General features: G+C 39.0%; 1 protein-coding gene across 1 annotated transcript in view; it reads left to right on the top strand.

Moving 5' to 3' along the window:
- LOC144234734 (protein kinase C-binding protein NELL1-like) overlaps positions 1–26,635 on the top strand; it is a 472,018-nt gene that overhangs the window by 428,542 nt on the left and 16,841 nt on the right. The window contains exon 5 of the mRNA XM_077768054.1: positions 17,013–17,206. Coding sequence (XP_077624180.1) covers positions 17,013–17,206 — 194 coding nt within the window. The remainder of the gene's footprint in view (positions 1–17,012; positions 17,207–26,635) is intronic.

The raw sequence follows: 26,635 nt of genomic DNA, 5'->3' as shown, positions 1-26,635 counted from the left end.
TCTTTCAGGTAAATATGATTATAATCTGTATAATAGACAAACTGAGGCACACAGAGATATTCCATAAATTATTCACAGTCATAAAGCCATTTATTGGTAGCTTTCTTTTTCCCAAAAGTGTTAATTAACCTCTTTTCAAGGAACTGTGTACATGTTTAATATTTTTGAAATATGAACCAACAGACTATTGCTTTACTGCCTGCTAAAGTCTTGCTACACAAATGGTAACATAATAGCCATATTTTTATTTACCAAGTGCCATTTAACCTTCAATAATCCTTTGTGAAATAGGTAGGAAATGAGGGGAATACACCAAGTAGCATGGCCGTGTGTGAAAGAGCCCATGTTATGTCTGCTCCCCTAATTGCCCCAGTCAATTGTGTATTAAAGGTAATTTATGAAAGGGTTAGATTAGGTGACGATGATTCAGATAATCACATCCTCCTCTACTTTCATTGTATGCTTGCAGATACATCAAGTCCATGATTTTTCAATTCAGCTTGTTCTACGTGTGTGTACAGGAGAAACTTAGATTTGACTCCATGGCAGTGTATTCAGGGCATCCTCATGTATCTCAGCAAACGATGGTGGCCATCTGAGAAGCCACCTGCGTACATCAATACTCTCCTCTGCCCAGAGCTGGCCCCAAGGCTATGGGAACTTCTAGTGTTGCTACATGATGGCCACTTGCAGTCCAGCGGATCAAAACATCCTGATTTCAACTGGCAGGCATACCTGAAGAGCAGTAGGGGTGCACAGCAGTGCAGATGAACAAGTTGGCTCTTCCTCATCTCAGCCGCTGAGGCCTGAGTGGTTTGCTACCTCTTGTCCCCAGCTGCGTTAAACTAAGAAGAACAGCTGTGCTGTATAGGCCCTATATGTTGTTGTTGTTTTTTTAACTGGGGTCTGGGTTTTGCCTGGCATAAAGAAAGAAATAACAAAGTGATTTTGACTAACTGAAGCTTCTTCATTCCTCCCCACAATTGGCATTAGTGGTTAAAACCCAAGTGAGGCAAGACTTCACGCAGAGTATTTAGCAAAGTCTACAGTTAGACACTAATGCTGGGGTATTTTTTCAAAGAAAAGTTTTATGAGCAAATATATTTGGGAAATCCTAAATTACATATAATTAACTTGGTGTATTAACTGCAGGACTTGTCAGAGCCTTCNGTTTTATGAGCAAATATATTTGGGAAATCCTAAATTACATATAATTAACTGCAGGACTTGTCAGAGCCTTTACTAGACATGGATGTCCTGAAGTGGATTTGGTACTCCGTAGAATAGACTAACTGAAAACTCCAGGATGAAAATAGCCTACTCTAGGAATTTGTAGAAAACCTCATTTATTCAGTGTCACTGAATAATGAGCTGCTCAAAAGAGGGCTTTCTTTAAGTTCTATAACAAAAGGTTATTGAGCACACTACTTGTCCTTTAAGTACCTGTAATATTTACACTGTTGAGTTTTGTTGTAAAGAATGTGACTTTTTGTCTAGGACTATTTTTTACTGTGGTCATTAAAAATGAAACCACTGAACTCTCTAATGAGCGATCTCCCAAAGACTTATTGGGATATTGCTGGTGTGTCCCTAAGCCCAATAGTCCCAGTCTCTATATTTTTGATAAACATATTTCCCTTTGGAATAGACATTTTGTTTCCTTTTCATATTGTTCACCTGACCTCTTGTTTGGTAATAATCATCCAAAAGATTGCATGAACACTGTGGGAAATGAAGGCTTGGTAGTGTTAATGTCTTGGGCCGCGGCAATTTAAAAGCAGCACTTAGATGCCAGATGTTTATTTAGACTCTGGGGACGTAAAGAGTGACGGTTCCAGAGGCCCTGGAGGACCATTGGGCCCTGTGCGAACAGGCCCAGAGGGAGTTCTGAGCAAGGGAAACATGTAGGGAGAGTCGAGTGTGCGGGGCCTGCTATGGGGGGGGAGGTAGCAGTTGGGTAACACAGAAGGAAGAGGCTGGTGTGTTCCCCGAAAAGGGGCCTTGCAGTGCAGTTCCAGTGTTCTTTTAATTCCTCCCTGTCATTGTTAACTTGGAATTTTTTTTTTTTTTTTTTTTTTTTACAAATAGTTTATTGTCAGATTGGTTTCCGTTAACTTGGCCTTTTTTGGCAAGACTAAGCGACACTAGAGGCAACCTTGATTTTCTCCTGCATAGGATCTTGAAGCTTGTAACGTACCAAAGCTTTATTATGTTTGAAATCACTTGCGCTTTTTTTTTTTTTCTGCTGTTGCTGTTGTTTTATTTCCATCTTGACTAGCTGACAGTACCCACTGGGGGACAACAAAATGAGTGCAGAATTCCTAAAACAGAGTTTCCTAACATTACTTTCTGTGAACTCAATTCCACGTAGCTTAGGGCAGTGGTTCTAGAAGTGTGATCCTTAGACCAGCAGCAGCAGCAGCATCGCCTGGAAAGTTGTTGGAAATGAAAGCTTTCTGCCTCACCCCAGACCTTACCAGCTCGGCAAGTCTGGGGACTGGGCTGGTGATCTGTTTCTTTCTTTTTTTTTTTTTTAAATGTTTTATTTATTTCTAGGCGAGAGAGAGAGAGACAGCGTGAGCAGGGGAGGGTCAGAAAGAGAGGGAGTCACAGACTGAAACAGGCTCCAGGCTCTGAGCTGGCAGTCAGCACAGAGCCCGACGCGGGGCTCGAACCCACGAACCGCGAGATCATTACCTAAGCGAAAGTCGGACGCTTAACCGACTAAGCCACCCAGGTGCCCCAGGTGGTGATCTNTTCATGTGTCTGTTGGCCATCTGGATGTCCTCTTTGGAGAAGTGTCTGTTCATATCTTCTGCCCATTTCTTTACTGGGTTGTTTGTTTTTCGGGTGTGGAGTTGTTAAGAAACATCACCACAAGCCCCCCCGCCCGGCACAGGTGGTGATCTGTTTCTTAACAAGCCCATTTAGGGGATTGTGATGCCCACTCACGTTTGAGAATCACTGCCCTGGAGGTTTCACTGAAAGCCTTCAGAGAGCTCTGTGAATGCCCTGAAACTGAATGCAGGTTTATGTACATGTCTGCATGAATCTTTCGGAGGAAGGGGAACCATAATTTTCACTGGAGTCTCAGATCTGACCCCAGCCATGTAAAAACCACCACTGAAATACGAGCATCCAGCCTTGGTCTTTCCAGTCACCACCCTGATTTAAATTCTTGGTGTTTTTCTCCTAGGGACCTACAGTTTGATATCTGGGGATATTCACCTGCCTTTCTGGGTTTCTGAACACTTTTTAGTCCTGAATTACATGTAGGTGTCAGCTTCCTGCCCCTTGTAGCACAGTGTAAACAACTGTTTCATCACAGAAACCTCTGGCTTGAATGTCTTAGAACCAAAGATCATGTCTGTGCAACAACTCAGAGATCAGCATCTATGACTGCTTTGAAATAAATATTAATGTGTTTGTTTTAGTCTGAGATTACTCATGCTGCTGTGAAATATTTACCTCTGGGTTTACGAGCAGGGAATTTTAAGCGATTGTACTCAAACCAAACAGAGCACTGTCAACATAAAACTCACCATTCACTTGTTCAGTCAGCATCTGTTGAGAGAGTCTGGTCTGTGCTAGTCCATGTGCTAAGTCTGAGACACACAAGGAGGAATAGACACACAAGAGGACATAGGAAGGGGCAGGAATTGGGGAGGTTGAACTGTCCAACAGTTAGATATATAAATAAATAAATATAAGACTCATAGGAAAAAAATACTGGGGCACCCGGGTGGCTCAGTCGGTTGAGTGTCAGACTTCAGCTCAGGTCATGATCTCACAATTCATGGGTTCGAGCCCCATGTCAGGCTCTGTGCTAACAGCTCAGAGTCTGGAGCCTGCTTTGGATTCTGTTTCTCCCTCTCTGTGCCCCTCCCTGGCTCTCATTCTCTCATTCTCTCTCTCAAAAGTAAATAAACATTAAAAAATTAAAAAAAAAACCTACTAATTGCTTTTGGGGGTGGGGCATGTGAGGATGGCATGTACATAAGAATCTTTCACAGAAAATAGGACTTTTTTTTCACCAAGTTTATAAGATAAGAAGGAATTTTTTCCAGGGAAGAGTAGACATTAAGGTAAGATTTTCAGGCAGGACTAGCCGTCTGATTGGAGCAGAGTCATGAGACATCTAAAGGTGTCCAAAGGATAGTGAAATTTCCAGGGTGGATAAGGTACTTGATACATACATATGTGAGTGGGTTGTAGGTGGGGAACAAGAAAGGAGCCTTGTAAATAGAGCTAGAAACCAGATGATAAAGGGTCTTGTTCTCTAAGCTAAGGGGCTGAAACTTGTGAACCTTACTTCACCGTATCAGTGTCTCTCAACGTTGAACTATTTACTTACCTGCATACGTTGCTATAAATATTTAGCTTTAAGTACAGTAGTATTTCTCACATGATTTTAAACCCTCTCTCCTATGTGTATCATTGTGATGTTCCACACCTGTGCAATTTTGCTCTTCTTTTTGCTTGGAATGTCTCTTCAGAGAAGAGTGAGGCCATCAGAATTAGCTGGCTATTGATTGTGATCCTTAACACGCAGCTACTATATGATCACATTTTGTACTGTAGTTCTCACAACAACGCTTCTATTGAGGAATGATTCCCCATTTTACGGAAGGAGAAAATGAAGAACACAGAGGTCTATTCTCTGCCACACAGCAAGTAACAATTTCTTAGCTGAGAAGTTGTCAAGTGACCTACTGAAGCAGTCAGTTTGGAGACATATCTACATAAAATATGGATTCCAGTTTAATTTTCTGTAGATTCCTAGACAGTTTACTTCATAGCAACTACAACTGGGTCATTTTCCTGCTTTAAAAAAAAAGTCCTTAAGATGAGAGAGGGGTATGATCAGATTGTTAATGTTTGAGGAGCTAGAGGCAGAGAAAACAGTAAGATGCTATGATAATGGTCCCAGCAACAGAAGTGGAGAGGAGTGTAAGCTGCATTAATAGGGTAGATGGTGAGGATTCTAAATGCTCCCATTAACTATTATGTTTTTTAGAGAGGAAACTTGCTGCTGTTGTTTCATTATTTTTACATATAGTGAGCATTAACTAATACTTGGAGAATCTGTGGACCAGTTGGTGTGTTGGAAATTGACAATTTGGCCTTTGCAGGATATCACTATATTCATTTTTAATAGACTTGAGACCCCACCTTAGGGTGATTATACCAGGATTCTCCCATAGAGAGTCATGGCACAGAGCCTTCTCTTTCCAGGAAGCAACTTTATTCATGCTCACATGATCACAAGCCTGACCTGAAGTCAAGATGCCTGTATTGGCCTCCTGACTCAGGAACTTACTGGCCATATGCCCTGTGCATGTTACTTGACCCTGTGTTGCCTTTTTCTGTTCTCCTTATACTGGGGTCCAAGTGTCACTGAAAGCATGCTGCTATGTGTGAAGGTGCATCAATATAGAAGAGGAATCTAATTCTACTCAACAGTTTGAGAAAAAAATGATCTTTCTTTCTATCAAAGACTATAGAGTGGCAAGCAAAAATGGCTTTAAAATACAAAACACGAACCCTCAAATAATTTCAGACTCACTGTTTCCCCTTTGTGTATGTCCAGGATTCTGAGGAGTGAGTGTTCATTCTGTTCTGCCATGGAGATAAATTGGGCAGAAACATTTGAGAAGCAATGATCCTTTGACCCTCAGTTCAATTATCTTTTGAGCAGAGATGATGGTAATGCTAACATTCTAAGGCTTTTTTAAAAAACAAATTAAATCATGAATTTTAAAGGACTTTAAAAACTCTGAAGAATATGGTGTGTAAGTATTGTAAATTACCATTATTACACACAATAAAAAGACAGCAATCTCTGTTGCATGAAGACGTGTTAATAATGATGCAATAAAAGAACCTGGGGATGGCAGGGACACCAAAGCTTCTGCAGGCCCCAGAGTCAGATACACGGAAGAGATTTTCTGCCCCACCCTGCTAAAATTAAGCCTTCCCAGGAGCAGGAATTCTGTTTTATTTGCTAGGCTATTCCCAATGCCCAGAACAATTACTGGCCTATCCTATGTGCTCAATAAATAGTTGTTGAATAACTAAATTAATAAAAGGACTTAGAAATCATTTCTATTATGAATGAGCACCTTGGTCCCTAATTGCTACTGACTCTGAGGAACTAAGCTGGACCACGGAGGAACTGCAAGAATTCATTTTGTTTATATTCTAGCAGCCTGAGTGGTGTCAAGTGTAAAGAAAGCTGGACAGTATTTAAAGTGGAAGAGACAGATTTTAGTCAATGACAACTATCACAGTAGGGAAGAAGGTCCAGCATGAATTGAACTCAACTTGGATTTGTGCACGGGGACTGGGCACTTTAAAAGGAGATTGAAGGAGTTGTTGGGGGTGGGGAGAACAGTGGGAGCTCTAGTAGAGCCAGGGGAAGAGGGAAGCAGGAAGTGCCATTGGTCCAGGTGAATCTCATCTGGGTTTGTTAACCAGTTCTTGTTGAGGTTAGGCCCCTACTCTTCCACGGAGGCTGGGACACACAGGTGCCCTATATACAGGTGTCGGCTAAAATAAATGGGAAGTTTTGGGGGCAGCCCTCTTTGAGCCTTCCCATGCAGGAACCTAAGGGGCCTCTAGCAGTAATCTTACATTTTTTTTTTTTAATGTTTTATTTATTTCTAGGAGAGAGAGAGAGACAGCGTGAGCAGGGGAGGGTCAGAGAGAGAGGGAGTCACAGACTGAAACAGGCTCCAGGCTCTGAGCTGGCAGTCAGCACAGAGCCCGACGCGGGGCTCGAACCCACGAACTGCGAGATCATGACCTAAGCGAAAGTCGGACGCTTAACCGACTAAGCCACCCAGGCGCCCCTTGAGCAGTAATCTTAGAGATGCGCTCTTGCATGTAAAAGCTATGCTAGTGTTTGTTCAAACGTTTTAACATGGAGGGATGGGGTGGACAAAATCATTTGTGCTGGGACTCTGCAGTGTTTATAGGTCATGGTGGAGGCCTAGTCAACAGGAGGGCTCAGAGGGGCCTGACTAGAGTTTGCTCAAAGAGAGAATATATGTCAGTGGCCTCCTGTGCTTTTCTTTGAAAACCAACTTAGTTTTGGTCTTTATAGTTTTACCTTTCTTAGGGTAAAAAGCACAGAAAGAAAAAAATCACAGTAAACAGAACTTATCTCCTAAAAGCCTCAAGCAGAATGGGCTGAAGTCTCTGACTCCTTGTTTCATTTTCCCTTGACTCCACCAAATGCCTTCTACATCCTTCCAAAGAACATCCCTTCAAAATAGAAGGCAGCCTCTAGTGTGTTTTTACAAATTCAGTTGATTAGGAGAAGGAATATGAAAAGAGGAAGGAAGATCTAAGAGAAGAGGTATCCAGGAAAAGATACCATGAGATGACATTAAGGTTTATTTGTAGCTTTACTTGTTCGCTCAGTAGATATTGGCCTTAGCACAGTTGTCCAAATTGTTATCCTTCATCAGTGTCCTAACTCTCCTCCTACTGGGAAAGAGGCTTGGGAAGAGATCTGACAACTTTCTAGAAGTTAGGGACCAGAATAAACAGAGTGGTGGACGGAGGCAATAAAAAATAGACAATGAAGGTTCTGAATTTTTATGTGCTATATTCTGACCCTCTTGTTCTTTAGATTGAGACCTGGTTTTAGATTTGTACCATTGACAATGTTTAGGGTTTTTTTTTTAATGTTTATTTATTTATTTTTGAGAGTGAACGGGTAGGAGANAGAGGCTTGGGAAGAGATCTGACAACTTTCTAGAAGTTAGGGACCAGAATAAACAGAGTGGTGGAAGGAGGCAATAAAAAATAGACAATGAAGGTTCTGAATTTTTATGTGCTATATTCTGACCCTCTTGTTCTTTAGATTGAGACCTGGTTTTAGATTTGTACCATTGACAATGTTTAGGGTTTTTTTTTAATGTTTATTTATTTATTTTTGAGAGTGAATGGGTAGGAGGGAGGAAGAGAAAGAATCCCAAGCAGGCTCTGCACTGTCAGCACAGAGTCCAACACAGGGCTCAAACTCACGAACCATGAGATCATGACCTGAGCCAAAATCAAGAGTTAGACACTCCACTAACTGACTGAGCCACTCAGGTGCCCTGACTTTTTTTTCTTTTCCTGGTTTTTTTNTTTTTTTTTTTTCTTGTTTTTTTTTTTTTTTTTTTTTTGCTTTTTGCTTTTGATTTCTATGTAAGCTGTAGGAGGTTTCTGGTAGTAAATGAAATTAATTTGTAACTTCTCTGTGCCTAAGATTTTCCCTTGGCAAAGAAGACAAAAGAAACTCTTTCTCATCTGACAACTTGTTTGAAAGAATGATTTGTTAAAATAGTTTTTGTTTTCACCCCACCTGGATTCCCCATGTATATCTGTCACCAAGGATTACATTTTCCAAGGCTTCAGTGCAGATAGAAAAACCATTTTTCTCTCTTCATTACTTTCTCTCTTTGGCACCTGCTTGTAAACACTCATTAAGAGAGACAAGAGATGTTTCAATAAATATTGACTGTCTAAGAACTGTTTAATTCTAAAAAATCTCTTTGTCCTCCTGAAGCTGGGTTCGTCCATTCTCGTCTATCCTGTTCTCCATCTATTACTACTCACATTCTAACACTGGAATTACAAGCTCAGTCCTACAAAGGTAAAAAGTAATCCTACCATCTGGAAATGGACAGGATCTTAGAAAATATCTTCTACAACTATACTTTACCAAAGAGAAAACGGAGGTCCCTGAAGGACAAGGGTTCTTTTTAAAATCACAGCTCAACCAGATTCAAATTTAACATGTTTATGCATTTCTTAGTAGGGGACACACCCTATTAAGATCCTCTGGGAGACACAAAGATAAATAAGACCAGAATATGCCTTCTGGATGAATAAGGAAGATAGAAAAGTATGTTCACAGCTTTGCATAGAAGGTAACATAAAGGAGATATAAAATTAAAGTGGAAGAGGGTAATTATTTTCAGTTGAGGGTGAAATTTTGTTATACAATAAAATGAATATAACAATAGAACATGTATGGCCCAGTGTTAGGCATTTAGCAACTTGTAAAAACATAACTGTTCCACTCAGGGATGCAAATGCAGCAAGGACATAACCCACCCTCTCACCTATAAGCAGATATATAAAAACATAAATCTAGGGTTGCTGGCATCAATACTGTAGCCTCTGTATGCAGTAAAATTCTCTTTGGATAGCAAGTATTTCAATATTTATAGATTTTTTTATTTTTGCCACTGGTCAGAATCGTATTGATTTGGAACACATTTAATCACTAGGTAAAGAAGGATGAGTTATTCATGGCAGAACATAAACTAACTTGGTTAATTTAGAAAGCTATTCTGCTTTTTTTCTCCTCTTGCTTTCTTACTGAGAAGGAATTATTTTTTCCATCTGCATTAGAACATCTAAATTTGTACAGCCTATAAATGTGGTCTGTGACCAACCCAAGTTCATCAAGTGTCAAACAAACGATATCCTTTTAATAACAGTCACTTAAAATTAACCCCAGATTTACTGATTAGGATTCAGAGAGCGCTTAGAGTGTTAGCAATTCTGGCTTTGGCTGGCCAATGTACTGATCAAATCCGTGAGAGTTTGTGTGAGAATTTAGAATTCAAGTGGAAATCCTCAGTGAATAAATGAAGGTGTCAGCTTACAAAGAGCTCAGGACTGGTGGTATGGATTTGAGTATATCCTGAAAAGGTAAGACAAGGGAATTCATGAGGTGAAATGAACGCTATGAAAGAAAAAGATATAGAAACAGTATGCACAAGAACAACAATAAGAGCAGCTCTTCATTTTTGAGAAATTACTACCTGATAAGCATTGTATTATACGCGTAGTCATATTACCAGGTTACCCCAGGAGGTATTTTTTATCCACATGTTTAAAATGATAGGACCAAGGCTGGGAAATGTTAGGTATTTTACTATAGTTGCAGGGATGGGACTAGGGTATAGGTGACTCATTTGTCTCCATTTGCGTAGCCCTTTCCTAGTGTTAGCACTCAAAGTCACCTATCTCAGGGACTCCCTCAGTCCTAGGCAAACTGAGACAACTGGTCACATTAACTGGCACCCAAAGCTGCTGAATTCCAAAGCTTAGGCTTTTAGTTGGTATGTTATCCTGCTTCCTCTGAGGCAGAAGAGAACCAATGACCATAGATGGAATCTTAGGAAATGTTATTAACTTAGAAAAATTGGAGAAATCTACATACAAGGCCCTTACTTATAGGACCATATCTGTATTTGACTATTTTATCCCCAGTCCCTAGCACTATGTCTAGGAAAGAGTACATGCTCAATAAAGGTATGTGTAGTTAGTAAAACAATGATTGGTGATTAGTGATTGGAGGAATGAAGAGGTAAGAGGATGAATAGGGCACTATCCTACCCCACAAGGGTCAAGAAGAGAGCATTTAGACTGAAATAACAAATATTGTAATTGTTTAAAGGTTGATGATTTTGCAAACTAATGGTCATGAGAAACTTCAGGATTTAGGCTTCGAACAGAGAGTCACATGGGGCTTGTGAACATTTAGGAGAGGATGAAGATGCATAAATGAAGGCACCTGCTAGTGGTAAACACTGGGGAAAAAGACCCAGATCCAAGGAATGGGTTAGGAAAGGGTGAGCCCAAACAAGGTTTATTTCTTTTTCCTTTGCTGAAAGAGAGGGTCTTCTCAGTTAAAGAAAAAAGGGAAGAGTCATTGGAGAGTAACAAAATTACACACTGATGGTAAGAGAGACACCATAGGAATGGTTTTCTTCCTGGAAGAGGCTGGAACAAAGAGGGATTAACACTGGAGGGACATTGGAACTTCTTCCCAAGAGATACATAACAGTATCTCAAAGAGACCAAGGTATAGTTTACTTTTCTTTTAGTCTTTACCTCTTCATCTGAACACCTCGTGTTTCATTAAACTGATATGAGTTTAAGTCCCTCCTCATGCGGATGGATGTCTTCCAATGGTTCCTATGTGTATCAACCCCATGTTTCATAGTCTGTGTTCTAGAGGGAACATGACATCCAAGTGCAGTGTGACTAGCCCACAGTAGAACACGGCCATCACCTTTCTTGTTCAGGACCTGAAACTTTGTCTGCAGGTTAAAATTTCATTTGCCTTCTATTTTGCAAGCCACTTCAGACAGTAGGTTTCCCTTCTTGTTTTTTTTTTTTTTTTTCACTTAATTTTGCTGAATGTGCAGAGTGTATCTTTTCCCCTGTAGTTTTCTCTCTGCCACTGTAAAAGAAGCAATATTACTTTAGCCATGGGAGAGACATCTGTGCTCTATCTTGTCTGTCATTAATAAACCCCCAAGCTCTGTTCTCATTTCCAAGCTACTAATGTCTGGTAATGATTTCCAAGTCAGAACACACACAGCTGGATATTCAAACCCCAGGTTAAATTTTGTTTTCTGACACATCACCTGTTTTGAATTTGAAAGGAAGACTAGATGTGATAGGAAAGTTATTCAAGAAGTTTGAATATGGGATAATGAAAAAGTTCACTCCATTGACCTAACGGCTGCCAAACCTTTGACAAAAATGTTTCCCTTGATCTCGGAAATCAACCTGCAGAACTTTTAGCTCTTGAGGCAGGTACCATTACAGTTGTTATGCTATTAAAATTTCTGCATAGCCATTTTTCTCGAAGGGTAGGGAAATTGTTCCAGGCTAGGCTGGGATTGGTTTGATTGCTGCTGAGATAAACATCTCTGAATTGTGTTTTCCTACATGCCCAAATAACCTAAGAACCTCAAATTAAAGAACAAAGCAGATTGACTAGGCACAACCAGACTTTTTTTTTTTTTAAATAAAATTGAGTACAATAATAACAGCTTTCAGAAATTGTGAAAATGTCAATGCAAGAAAATTAGTTCTAATGTAAGCTTAGCCATAGAATTTTATTGAGGAAATTCTCATCTGAGCATGGAGCATTTAAATAATGAATTTACAAGGAGAAACACAAGGAAATCACAAAAAGCCATTACTTACAATATGAAAAAACAAGTACACTTTAATGATTATAGATTTGAGTGTGGAATATTTTGCCTGATTTTTGTTTCATTGCCTCTTTGTCATTGGAGGCCTGTCAGATGATTTGGGTAAGTATCATGGGTGAATGTCTTTGTGTTTGCTCAGCAGAGAACAACAGTTGCAATATGTAAATAGGGTGCCTCTTCCCTTTGGATGCCTTGGGATATGTATAAAAGATTAAGTTGGCTTTGTGCAGAGCAAACAGGTCTGTATTACCAAGAATATGAATGATGTCGGTTTCCATAATTGCTAACATCTGGCTTTCCATAAATCTGTTAAATTGCATGGAAGCAGAATTAGATTTCTGTGTCATAAGTAAAGCAATTACATGGAACTCTGTAGGCAATATGGTCCTATATTCAACTGTGAAATCCTTTCATTTGGAGCAGCAAAAGCAAATCCAGGTTTAGTCCCCTGTTCTTATTGCACACACTAGGTGTGTTCATCTTTATGCTCAGGTTTCATAATTGATGAGAGGGACACACTGGCAGGATGCTTGCAACTTTGTAAATGAGAAAAGTAATCAAATGTTAGAAAAGGATGTTATAGTTGGCCATTAATTGCCAATTTAGAGGGGATTTCAGAGAAGACAGTAAGTTAAAGATTCTTTTGCAGCCACTGGCTGGAATCTTGAAATTACTCTTCCAGAGAGTGCTTTGTTAATGGGTCTTCCTCTGCTTGTCTTCGTGCATTTGACAGGAAACTGGAATGGGGAGGGAGGAGGGAAGGTTGCGTTTCTATTTCATGGTGGTTACTATTTTGTCATATTTATTATACTATGAACCAGACTTATTTGCTTTCCCAGATGGAAGCTCAATAAAAAATGTGTTCCCTGAAAGGGAAGGTGGTGGTTATGTCTTATGCTTACTGAAAACCCAAGAGACCAAATTTTAGTAAAATAAGCTTTATAATAGTAATCCGATAACTTCCTGGATTTAAGTAAGTTAAGTGAATACCTTGTACAACCACAGTGCATTCTGTTGTACCTGGAACTGAGAAGAGAATAAGGAAAAAAGATTTAGTCCTTGCCCTCGATGAGCTCACTATCTATGGAGACGGGTATATTAAGTGTGCAAGAGCTAAATGCAAGGATAGCATTGTATATAGAGTACAAAGTCAATAGTGACTGTTTCACAGAATGAAGAATGGTGATGTTTGATCTTGATTTTGAACACTGCATAGGAATGAAGATAGCATAGGAAGGGTACTGCTTCCTTTATAAATTAATTTATACACCAATCCATTCCATGCAGACTAAGAGGAAGTAGAGCAGGGGGAGGGAGAGTACTCCCATAATAAGAAAAGGCATGTCCAGGGCACAGACAGAGGAAACAACATGGACTGTTTGTGGATAACCCATTGCTTTTGAGCAAAAAGGGGAAGAGACAGAAGCTAACAATTGAAATATTAGATCAAGGCTTATATGCTGGGAGCTTCAATCATCTATTACAGACATCAGAGGACCATTGAGAAGTGGTAAGCAGATGTGTGACATGGACAAATTTGCTTTTTAGAACACCACTCCCCTGCAGAAGGTATTTAGAGCAGTCATTCTCATCTGATGGAACAGAGCCCCAGTATTAATTGGTGTAAACCAATTAAATCAGTCTCTAGTGGTAGTGAGCCCAGACACCAGTAACTCCTCAAATGTGTCTACTGAGCTCACAATTAAAAATCATGGGATTAGAGCCGGTGTCAAGAAGACCAGATAGGAGGCCACTGTAGTAGTCAGGGACTAGTGTGAAGGCCTGAGCTAAAAGAGTTCAGAGAAATCTGAATTTTATTTTTTATTATTACATGTGTTATCTATCAAGTTACTGTCTATCATTATCTCCCAGACATCCAAACTAGATTGTAAATGTGATTAGAGAAGAATAAGACCAAATGTTTTCATTGCCACTTTGAGCAAAAGCCAAGGCGTGAGAATAATGCAAACATCACTTTAGTATTGTTCCAAGATAGGATGTACCACCAATATTGTCACTTCAGTGGGAGTTCAAGTAAGTGAGTGGTTACTATGAATTTGCATAATATTGGCAGATGCTTAATTGAGGAGGTAGGGCTTGACTTTGTCTTAAATATCTGACTTCTTTACATCAAGAAATATGTGAGTTATGTTATCTACAGTTTCATTTTTAAAAGACCAGAAATTCATTGAGTATGGTTTTAAACAGGGGATAAATAAGTGTCAGAGAGGCTAAATAATGTGACCAAGGACATACAGTGATGTGTAAGATGCCTTAATAGTAAGCACTCAATTAGATGGAGGACTTGTTTTCAAACATGGGTCACCTGACTCCCACATTCAATGCCACTTTAAATTGAGAAGAGTTAGAGGAAGAGGACTGGGGAGACGAGAAAGGTTTCCAGGTAGGAGCAGCATATGGTCAGATGTGTTGAGAATAGTATGGGCATGATGAAAGTAAAAACGTAACTGAGGTCAGATTGAAGTTGACTTGAGATCTGGATATTGTAATTTGGGTTCCTTTCCACAGATTTTAAAAGAGGAATCATGGGGCGCCTGGGTGGCTCAGTCGGTGGCATGTCTGACTTTGGCTCAGGTCATGATCTCGCAGTCCGTGAGTTTGAGCCCCTCATCAAGCTCTCTGCTATCAATACAGAGCCCACTTTGGATCCTCTGTCCCCCTCTCTCTCCAACCCTCTCCTGCTTGTGCCCTTTTTCATCTCTCTCAAAATAAATAAATAAACTTAAAAACAAAAGAGGAATCATTGTTCACTAACTAAATGTCTTGACTGAGACTACATTTGATGGGACAAAGACAAAAATAAATCTTGGAATTTATTAGCTTCTCGAAATATTATTTGAACTCTGTAACATTTCCTACTTTGTACCTTTGCTGTGAAGCCAAATTTTGTCACAGTGCATGCAGTCAGTAATGGAAGATAGGTCATTTACTTTTCATTATTTTTAAGTCACAGTAGTTGCAAAATTATAGAAAATTTTGAGTAATTATGTAATTCTCAGAATTTCAACTAAAGATACTAAAGAGGATCCATATAAGATGCTTGGAAGTGAGTTGCAATATCTAGAGAGTTAATAGTTGAAAGTAGATAAAACCACAGAACATTCTAGTTTTTGAAAAATGACTTTAGACCTTGAGTTGGTACAGAAAAGAATTCTAGAGCATGTATTAGAAGGCCCAGGATACAACCTTTGCTCCAGTGATCACTTATTCATCTCTGTGCCTTAGTTTCTTATTTTGTAAAGTGAAAATAACTATTTCCATCTTGCAATTATATGGCATAACTCATGGAAAGCTTTTAAAAACACTTCAAAATAATATATAAGTACAAAACACTAGCAGTAAATAGATATTAGGTCTTTAAGCACTTTATTGCTTTGAGCACTTTAGGAGAAAATGCCACTTAGAATTTTTTTTTCTTTCACTCATAACCCTTAACCAACCTTATACATATTTAACATGAAATTTAGGAAGTAGAGTAAGTTAAGTCACACTGTTCTTTTTTTTTTTAAGTCTGTTTGTTTTTGAGAAAGAGAGAGTGGGGGAGGGATAGAGAGAGGTGGACAGAGGATTTGAAGTGGGCTCTGCACTGACAGCAGAGACCTTGATGCAGGGCTTGAACTCACAAACCGTGAGATCCTGACCTGAGCCAAAGTTGGAGGCTTAACCAACTGAGCCACCAGGAGCCCCAACTTACACTGTTCTTATTTTAACTTACTCTAGGGGTTAAACTTCCCAATCAGAAGCCTAACAATAGTTGCCTATATGTCCTTCTAGTGTTTCTCCTTATCCCCTTTATAAGGACAATGTCTTACATGGCATTGACAACATTTATCATACCTAGTGTTCAAAAAAACCTTGTGCACAGAAAACTTGGTAAATATTTATTGGAATCAGTGTTACCATCTGAAGGATATTTGAAGGACATGGCAGTAGATTAATCAATGGAGTAGGAGACTCTGATAAACAAATGACTGTTATTTTGAAATAGTGTAGATTGTCGTAAGTAAGAAAACTCAAGTTGACTTTTCTTGAGAGGTCTCAGAACTAGCACCAATAAGTAGAAGTTATTGGAAAATATATTTCATTTCATGTAAGGAAGGCATTTCTAAAAGAGTTATGCAATGGAATTGGCTGCCTTTTGAGGTAATAGATTGCCCACTGGGAAAAGGCTCAATCCAGGACCGGACAGCTACGTGTTTGAGATGTTGTTAAGGTCACTCAAGCTTTGAATGTCACGGAATGCTGACTGGACTTATGCTTTCCTTCCATATTTAGCTGTCATTCAAAAATGGCAAAATATATGTGTGTCTTCCATCAGCATCCATGTTATACGTACTATAGCTCTAAGATTTTTTTTTTTTTTGGGTGGGGACCAAAATGCTTCTGAGCGTTAGAATGGAGAGGATTTGATTAGGCAAGGCAACTACCAAGAATTAGTCCCTCTTCTTTCACTCTTGGCTCCAGGATCTGGAGGCACTCTAATTGGTTCAAGGTTGTTTTAATTGCCCACTGATTCCTACTCAGTGGATAATCTATTCCCGTCTTTTCTAAAAGACCCAGATCTGCATAGGGTAAATCCGCACTGTTAATGAATTAGCACTATTTATGGCCTCTGGATGGTACAGCTCTTGAGAATATCCTAAAACTAGTTTAGAGCTGCTACTGGATAATCTAGTGACTGGAGTCCAAGAGCTGCAGGTTTGAGTATCAGACCTGCCACCTATTAGCTATATGACCATAGGCATGTTATTTCACTTCTGCGAGCCTCAGCTTCATTATTTGCAAAATAGAGATAGGACTAGATTTTCCTACACAGAGCTGCTTTGCTGAGTAAATCAGATAATGCATGTGAACAGTTTGGCACAGTACCTGGCACAAAGTAAATGCTCAGTAATATTGCTATTGTAAATGACTACTATTTTCTAATCACAATCTTGGCTAAAGTCTAAAGTCATGTGCCTTTCTTTATTGCAGACATTGATGAATGTGCCTTAAGAACCCATACCTGTTGGAATGATTCTGCCTGCATCAACCTGGCAGGGGGCTTCGACTGCCTCTGTCCCTCCGGGCCCTCCTGCTCTGGTGACTGCCCTCATGAAGGAGGACTGAAGCGCAATGGACAGGTGTGGACCTTGAAAGAAGACAGGTGTTCTGTCTGTTCCTGCAAGGTGAGGCTAATGCAGTGCGGTAGGAATTGTAACTGTTATTTTCCTCCCTTCACTCTTCTCTTCCGCCCTACCTCTTTCCCCCAGGTGTTGACGTGTGGGTCTCCTGTAGTTTCTGAAAAGGCTTCACTCATTCTAATCCATGCTACAGCTAATCATGCTGAGTGGCAGGCAAACCTGTTTTGAATTGATCATGCCATTAGTGAGAAGTGAGGTATTCGGTTGAGAAGACTGCAGAGCACGGGGGGGCGGGGGGAGTGGGGCAGAGAAGCCCATGTTAGTGCTCCCACTGAGAGCCTGCAGTGTCCTTCAGGTTGGCTGGGGCAGAGCTTTAATGAGCTCTCATCCCACACTTACACAGACTTGCTGATTAAAACTACTCTTTGCCAGAAATGATCACCTGCATAAACTTGCTCATTTTTGTGGTGACATCATCCAGAAAAGCAAGGCATACAGGCTTGCTTCCAGTGATCAGAGACAGGTGGACCTCTGTTCTGAACGAATGGTAAGGATAGTATGAGGCCTTCTGATAAATGATGTCTTTCTGTTCTCATCGCTGGGCTGGCTATTCCCTACATTAAGTTGTTTGGAAGTGAGTTTAATGCTTATGAACATAAAAGTCCATCATCCCCCAGTTTTGCTTTATGCTTTGCAAAATGGGCCTATTAAAATGTTTGATTTCCTTGTGCTTTATTTCTTCTTGTGTTGATCTTGCTTATTCATTTGCCTTTGATACTTCTTTACATAGCTCTTGCTTTGTATGTTTATGTCTGTGGATGGGACTTTTTAATCTTGGGCTTTATGGGCATGGGAACCACGAGAAACGTCTTGTTTAGAGAGCTGGTGGTCCTGATAAATTCAGAGAGCTCCCCTCCCTGGAAACAGAGTTGAAATGAACCTTCAAAAGGCATTCACTTCATTCACCTTCCTTGAAGTCTGCCACACCTCCACAGGACCTGGGGGCCCCTATTTAGGAGAGCACCAGTATCAAGTGCTTATATCATTACTCTGTCATGCTCATTTTTTACCTTACACATACAACTAGTTCCATACATCCAAACATAGGTCCAGTGACCCCATTTACTGAGTACCTCCTATGTTCCAAGCACCCTGTATTTTAAAAATAGCATCACACTTAATTCTTACAGCACAACTTTGAAAGATAAAGTTTCTGAGTTTTAGGGCAAGTAATGTACCCTAAATATCACAAGATATAAATATCTAAGCTTGGACTTGAATTCTACTAGCTTGCCCCAAATTTCATAGTTTTCTTATTCAGCCACAAGGCCTATAACTCTCCACAGATGATATCTGTTGATGTATTTAAAACCGATTAAATAGGCAATCTAATCTGACTGAGCTCAGACTCTAATCTTAGTGCCATATTAGTGACTATGTGGGGCAGTGCCTCAAAGGAAAAAGTTTTTAACAGAAGGAAAAGCTTGTTGTGGCTTAAAATAGTTGAGAAAGGTATATAGAAAAGGTTGGCAATTAGATCTCTATTTAACCAGCAAAACAAGAAGGAATTCCCTTATTCTTTTCTGGAAAATATTATTTTTCCCAAACTTAAGAGGATGATCACAACCTGACCCGAAATCCTTTTTGGACTCTGTAGAGCCCCAGTCCCTGGAATCAACAAGAGATTTTTGTTGAGTCTTGACTAGTGTGTGAAACCAAAATCTCTTTTTCAGTTTTTGTTTTATTTAGGCCCATGGGAGGGATCTTAGCAATCACTAAAACTTCCCAAAGTTTCATTAATTAATTGTGCTAATGATCCTAGCAGTATAAGTTGACTTGCTCTGTTTTAATTCTTCAAAACCTTGCCAAAGTCAGAGGATTAGACTGAAATTTCACAAAACATGAACAATCCTTGTAACCTTATATTGTTAATATAAGGCACCTCTACCACCACCCCACTACCTTATGAGTAAAGTACAAGGAAGATTTCCTTACCTAAATCTTTTGTTTGTTTTCCAATTGCATTTATTACTCACTACTAGCATAGCTTCCAAGAGCTTGTGGAAGGAGAGGAGGGCTTGGATTTAGGAGATAAATTAAAGAGGTACCTGAGTGGCTCAGTGGATTAAGCGTCCATCTGACTCTTGGTTTTGTTTCAGTTTTGAGACGGACCTCTGCATTGGGTTTTGTGTTGACAGCGCAGAGTCTAGTTGAGATTCTCTCTCTCCCTCTCTCTCTGCATCCCCCCACGTCCGCTCAACTCTCTTATGCTCTCTGTCTCAAAATAAGTAAAACTTTTCTTTTTTTAAAAAAGAAGCTAAGTTTAAAAAAACTTCTAAAAATTTCTTTAAAATAGAAGCTAAATTAAAAATCCTAAATCAAATTCTTTAGGTCATTCTCAAAAAAACGAACTTGTAACCCTTTTTTTTTCTATTATCTGCATCTAGAGTATTTTATTCTAATTTAATAAGAAGTAGTTCCAGCAGGGGCGCCTGGGTGGCTTAGTCGGTTAAGCGTCCGACTTTCGCTTAGGTCATGATCTCGCGGTTCCTGGGTTCTAGCCCCGCGTCGGGCTCTGTGCTGACTGCCAGCTCAGAGCCTGGAGCCTATTTCCGAGTCTGTATCTCCCTCTCTCTGACCCTCCCCTGCTCACGCTGTCTCTCTCTCCCTCTCTCCTAGAAATAAAAATATTAAAAAAAATAAAAGTAGTTCCAGCACTTAAGCATCTGAATGGACTATAATGGCATCATCTTCAAGGCTAAGTAGTAAAGTCAAGATTGTGACATAAATACTGGCTTTTTAACTAAACTGGTGTTTTCAAATTCTAATGAAACCAAATCACGTAATAGCAGAATTATTCAAGCCAGCAAAGGGTCAAGGTTTGCTGTCAAAGAAAGCAAAATCAAACAGTCTTTAAGTTCAGTGCAACCCCTACTATTTTTCAGAAAACTAGAACAAATAATTCTAAAATTTGTATGGAACCACAAAAGATCCCAAATAGCCAAAGCAAACTTGAGAAAGAAGAACAAAGCTGGAGGTATCACAATCCCAGATTTCAGATATACCATAAAGCTATATTGATCAAAACAGCATGGTACTGGCACAAAAATAGACATAGGTCAGTGGAACAGAAGAAAGAGACCAGAAATGTATCCACACTTCTATGGTCAATTAACCTACAACAAAGGCAACAAGAATATATAATGGTGAAACGACAGTCTCTTCAATAAGTGATGCTGAAAAAATCAGACAGCTACATGCAAAAGAGTAAAACTGAATCACTTTCTTACACTTACACACAAAAATAACTGAAATAGATTAAAGAACTAAATATGAGACCTGAAGCCATAAAACTCCTAAAAGAATATATAGGCAGTAATTTCTCTGCCATCATCCATAGCCATATTTTTCTAGATATGTCTCCTCATGCTGAAGGAAACAAAAGCAAAAATAAACTATTGGGACTGTAACAAAATAAAAGGCTTTGGCACACAGCAAAGGAAACCAGCAATAAAATGAAACAGTCTACTGAATGGAAGAAGATATTGCAAATAATATATCTGATAAAGACCTAATTACCAAAATATATAAAGAAGTGATACTAATCACCAAAAGTAATCTGATTAAAAATCAGGGCAAATACCTGAATGAATATTTTTCCAAAGAAGATCTACAGATGGCCAATAGGCACATGAAAAGATGCTCGGCATCATTAATCATCAGCAAAATGGCAAATCAAAAACCACAATGAGATATCACCTCATACCAGTCAGAATGGCCAGTATCAAAAAGACAAAAAATAACAAATGTTGGCAAGGATATGAAGGAAAGGAAACCCTTATGTACTCTTGGTGGGAATGTAAATTGGTGCAACCACTGTTAAAAATAGTATGGAAATTACTCAAAAATTAAAAATAGAAATACCCTATAATCCAGTAATTCTACTGAGTATTTACCCAAAGAAAATGAAAATGCTAATTTGGAAATATATATGCACTCCTGTGTTTATTGCCACATTATTTACAATAGCCAAGATATGGAAGTAACCCAAGTGTCCATTGATAGATGAATGGGCAAAGAAGATCTAGTATACATATGCTGTATGAAATACATGGAATATTACCCAACCATAAAAAAAGAGTGAAATTTAAAACTATATGGGTGGACATGGAGAGTATTATGCTAAGACAAAGAAAGATAAATACCATATGACTTAACTCATATGGGATACAAAAAACCAAACGAACAAACAAAAAAAGGAACATGCTCATAATGAAGAGAACACACTGATAGTTGCTAGAGGAGAGAGGGTTGGGCAGATGGGTGGAATTATAGACAGGGATTAAGAGGTGTAAATAGTTATAAAATAAATAACATGGAAATGAGAAGCACAGCATAGGGAATATAGTCAACAATAATGTAATATTAAATAGTGACAGATGATGACTATACTTATTGTAGTGAGAGCATTGGGTAATGTACAGAATTGTCAAATCACTATGTTTTACACCAGAAACTAATATAATATCGTATTCAACTATACTTCAGTTAGAAATTTTTTTAAAAAATGCTCAGGTGATCAGGGAAAAAAAGTGAAAGCATCATGAAATCCTCAGGCAGTTTCAGATAGAGCCACCTTCATTCAATGATGACCAGAGTTAAAAAAAAAAAAAAAAAATGGGAGTTAGTCATAGATATTACAAAAATGAGAGTGTGGAGTACAGATTAAGAATACATATTTGAACAAAATTAGATAAACAGTTGAAGAAACAGTTGGGAAAAACTTCTTTAGACCATCAAAGAAATTAAAGCAAGAATTCAAACAAGATAGGCAAAAAGGCAAGAGCATTAAACAATAAAGAGAAGGAAAGTGGCTCTGGGAGAATGAATTGAGGGGGAAATCTATGCACTATGAAGACTACCTCAGAAGCTTCCTGGAATCAAACTGGTACTGCTGCCACAGAGAAGAGGGTGAAAAACCATGAAGTGTGAAAGGGAAAGAGAGAAGAAATATGATTACATGACAGATATGGAAGCTGACAGTAATGATTTAACACATAGTGGGTTTTCGTGAAGAGAGCACAACAAATGTAACAAAACCAGTTTTATAGACAAAAGAGAAGTGTCGGAGGCCGCGCCGGCTCCGACAGGTCCAGGGGTCCCTGAAGGATGGACGGTGTCGGCGAGAGAGAATGAGAGAGCCCCGAGATTCTTTCTGATCACCATGCAGGCATCTCTGTCCTGTCGGTTTTGGTGTCTTTATTTAATGGTTCAACAACCATATGAGGTCAGAGAAAAGGAATTTCTTACAATGAGAGGTCTTTTGTGATATCAATTGCAGAATTATCCCAGTCATGGTGAATTTATGACCAAGGAAATAACAGGATGCTCTTAGTGAAAGACAGGATAACATATAGGTTACAATGTATATAGATAAGTTAAGAGTCATTCTGTCTGGCTCTCAAGAGGATGAATGATTCTGAATTGGTTAGTTTGTGGAAACTACCAAGGGAGCTCTATACGTATCAGTCTTTGCATCTGGGTTTATGTTTTAATTACTCTTATCTATCCTCATCCCAGCTGCCAGTGTAAGGGAGGATGTCTGTGGAATGTAGGCCCTGAGGAAGGGACTGCCATACATCACCAATTAGTAAGTTATGTTCGGTACTTATCTGTACCTTAACTATAAATTAGGCTCTTCTGATATGGGACCAGGCTCAATAGTAACTCTTGTGTTCTTAACCCCCTTTATTATCTAAGTCTTGGATCTGCAAGGCCCATAGGAAGAACCTTTTGACAATGATCCACAGAGCTCTTATCTAAAATCTCTTTTGTAAAGGCAGGAATATGCTTTTCCTATGAGGTAACTGTGTTCAGAATATGGGCCTGATACGGAGTATTGTGAGGCCTGGTCAATACCAGCAGGCTCATTTCCAACATGAGCCAGTAGTAGCAGGAGATACTAGTCTTCATTTCTCATGGCAGAAGCTGTGCAAACATTCCCATTTCCTTGCTGTGACTGCCATCCAGAGAGGCCGGTGCGGCTCCCAGCAGAGAAGGATGACTCATTTGTACACCAAAAGGATTCTCTTACTATAACAAGGCCAATCAGTATAAAGCCATCAGGACCAGTAGTAGTGCCATAAGCATCAGGGCAGCATAAGGTCAGTGTATCACGGGAAATTTCAGGTTGGCTTCAGACTTTCCTCCAAAATTCAAGATGCTAAAAGACAGTGGAAAAATTATTTGCAGACATGATAGGGAAAGCCTTTGAGCTAGGCAGTCACAAATACTTCTTACATTGTAAGCTTTAGTTGATGGAATACATATTAAAAGAAGAATCAAAGAATTTATGACTATGAAGAGAAAAAACTATACAAGAAAGACATCAGAAGCCACTCAGTCTCATACACAGCCAGGGTTGTCATATCATAAAGAGATTAATAACTGCTTTATGATGCTTCAAAATTGTCCTTTAGTGGAGACTATAAATGCCTGGCATGCTAAAGGTGAAAATGGTGTGTTTTCCCCTAGATTCTTTTAGCCACTAAATTAAAATTCTTTCATCTTCATGTTTTGACCCAGTGTTTATATCATCCAAGGACAATATGCCTCTTTAGATAGTATTCAAAATAAATATTCTGCTATATGACTCTTATTATACTTGGGGGATGAAATATCATATCCTTCATTTAGACTTAGAAGAAAGTTGAATTTAAACATAGACAAAGTGAGAAATCAACCTTTCTCACTATACTCTTATTCCTGGGTTCTGTTCTCTTCCCTTAAACTCCTTCGAATATTAAACTTCAAGACATCCCACCACGAATGAGAAGATCTGAATTCTATTCCAGGCATTGCTAGTAATTGGCTTTGTGGCCTTGAGCAAGTGACTTAGCATCAGAGCCTTTTTTTTTTTTTTTTCTCAGCTGTACAATGAGAAGGTTGGCTAGATGATATCAGAAGTTGTTCCTGTCTCTAAAATTCTGTAAGTCAGGAAACTGCTAGTGACCTCTTTATGCCTCTTTCACCCTTTCTAAAATGTTTTAGTTTGTGGCTTAATATTATTCATATGGACCTTTCAGATCCTTTACAGGATTTTCTTTTTTGTTTCTAGCTAGCAGCAGGTATTTCTACATTTACTTTAGAGTAAGTAGTATGTATACATTTCTTTGCATATTATACACTGAAATAGGATTAGTATGTCATCATGTAGAAATTATTCTTTAAAATTCTCTACAATACAAAGAATGATAATTTGGGTCAATTTCATATTTGAAGGTTTAAATATTTAAATGGTTTAAAAGTAACCTGGATTTCACAATAAATAGCATTTTTCCACAAGGTTTTCAGCTAATACATGCTTTAAAATGGCAGGCACTTCAGTATGTCTGAATATCACTATAGAGCTAAGTAAACTGGAATTAGTCTTTTGAATTCATTAATTTTATGTGCATAACAGGAATTTTTCTTAAAGTTTTCTTAAAACGTAAGTTTTACATGAAAAGAATAAAACAAGCTAAATATTTATTGCTTTTGTAGTCTATCATCTAATTGTATAATTTTATCTCCCTTAGATATGAAATACAGCATGAAAATTATAACTTTAAACCATTTTAAGTATATTTATTTATTTTGAGAGAAAGAGCAGGGGAAGGGCAGAGAGAGGGGGAGAGAGGATTCCAAGCACAGAGCCCAACGTGGGGCTTGAACTCACAACCGTGAGATCATGATCTGAGCTGAAATCAAGAGGCATATGCTTAACCACCTGAGCCACCCAGGCACCCTGAAAATTACTATATTGAGTTAATATTATTAACATGTTAATATGATAAATATTCAACAAAAAGGATTGATAAATACTAGAAAAAATGGTAGACTTGGAGTGAAATCTTTCAAAGGCTTTCCCTAGATTTTGGCTCTCTATACAAAATGTTTTTATATGTTTATTTATACTTGAGAGACAGAATATGATTGGGGAGGGTCAGAAAGAGACAGAGACAGAATGTGAAGCAGGCTCCAAGCCCTGAGCTTTTAGCATAGAGCCCAACACAGGGCTCGAACTTACAAACTCTGAGATCACAACCTGAGCTAAAGTCGGACACTTCATTGACTAAGCCACCCAGGGGCCCTGGTTCTATATATAATTTATTGTCAGGCTTACCATGACAAGCAGCAGATGAAAAACCTGCAGTAAATTAGGGCATCCATGAGAAAGGGTGTTTAAATAGGTACTATTGAGTGATAATACATAGTATAGCCCAACATAATTTTTCCTGTAACTTAGCCACATATTATCTGGAGTTCTCATAAGATTTCAAAAAGTTTAATATGATTTATAAAGGACACATGGAAATTAAGACATCTGGTAGGGAAGAGATGGTAGGGGGAATAATGTGATTGGATAATTCTGTATAGATATGTGTGGACTATCTCTTCCTCTACCCCAGGATCTTCCTTCTGTCATAAGGATGGAGATAGACATGAGGCAACATTTCTTTTGTGTCTAGTACTTGTAAGTATCCACTCATACTTTGAAAAAAACCTCATGAAGTAAATAGAATTATTACTTTCCAAAATAAACAAGAAACTCAAGTTTCACACAAGTAAGTGGTGGCAGTAGAACTGAAACCGAGATAATCCATGACAAAATTCCCAGGTCTCTAATTAGAGAAATGGGTTCCCAGCCCTACTGCTCTCCATGAGTGCGGTTCTGTGAACTCTCCAAGATTCTGTTCCTAAATCATGTTTCTATCAGTAAGAATGAGTTAATATCTACAGACACATTTGCTATGAGAGTGAATTAAGATCAAGCTGTATTTGAAGGACCTAGTTCAGAGCCTTGAAGAGAGCTGTCACTCCATGAGGAATCACTTACCAAAAAAGACTCAAAGTTCTTTTAAAAGCCACTTTCTGGGGTGCCTGAGTGGCTCAGTCAGTTAGGTGTCCAACTTTGGCTCAGGTCATGATCTCAAGGTTCGTGGGTTCAAGCCTCACATCAGGCTCAGTGCTGACAGCTCAGAGCTTAGATCCTGCTTCTGATCCCATCTCTCCCTCTCTCTCTGCCCCACCCTCACTTGCATTCTGCCTCTCTAAAAGAAATAAATATTAAAAATTTGTTTTAAAAAGCCACTTTCCCCCTTGAGAGTCAGTACACCAGGTTAGCTACAAGTGTTTTATGCCTATTGAAAGAGAGGTTAAGACACGTCCACGGCTTAATGGAGGACAACAATAAAGCTAGGCCACTACAAATGGATTTGGGCTTTGGTTTGGATGCCATGTGACAGTGATTCTTTTTTTCTTAAATATTTTATTGTCAAGTTGGTTTCCATACAACACCCAGTGCTTATCCCAACAAGTGCCCTCCACCATGCCCATCCCCCCTTCCCCTCTCCCCACCCCCATCAGCCCTCAGTTTGTTCTCAGCATTCAAAGTCTCTCATGGTTTGCCTCCCTCCCTCTCCCCAACTATTG

This window comes from Crocuta crocuta, unplaced genomic scaffold, assembly GCF_008692635.1.
Source record: "Crocuta crocuta isolate KB4526 unplaced genomic scaffold, BGI_CrCroc_1.0 scaffold371, whole genome shotgun sequence".
NCBI classification, from domain to species: domain Eukaryota; kingdom Metazoa; phylum Chordata; class Mammalia; order Carnivora; family Hyaenidae; genus Crocuta; species Crocuta crocuta.
This window is presented reverse-complemented; position numbering and strand designations above follow the sequence as displayed.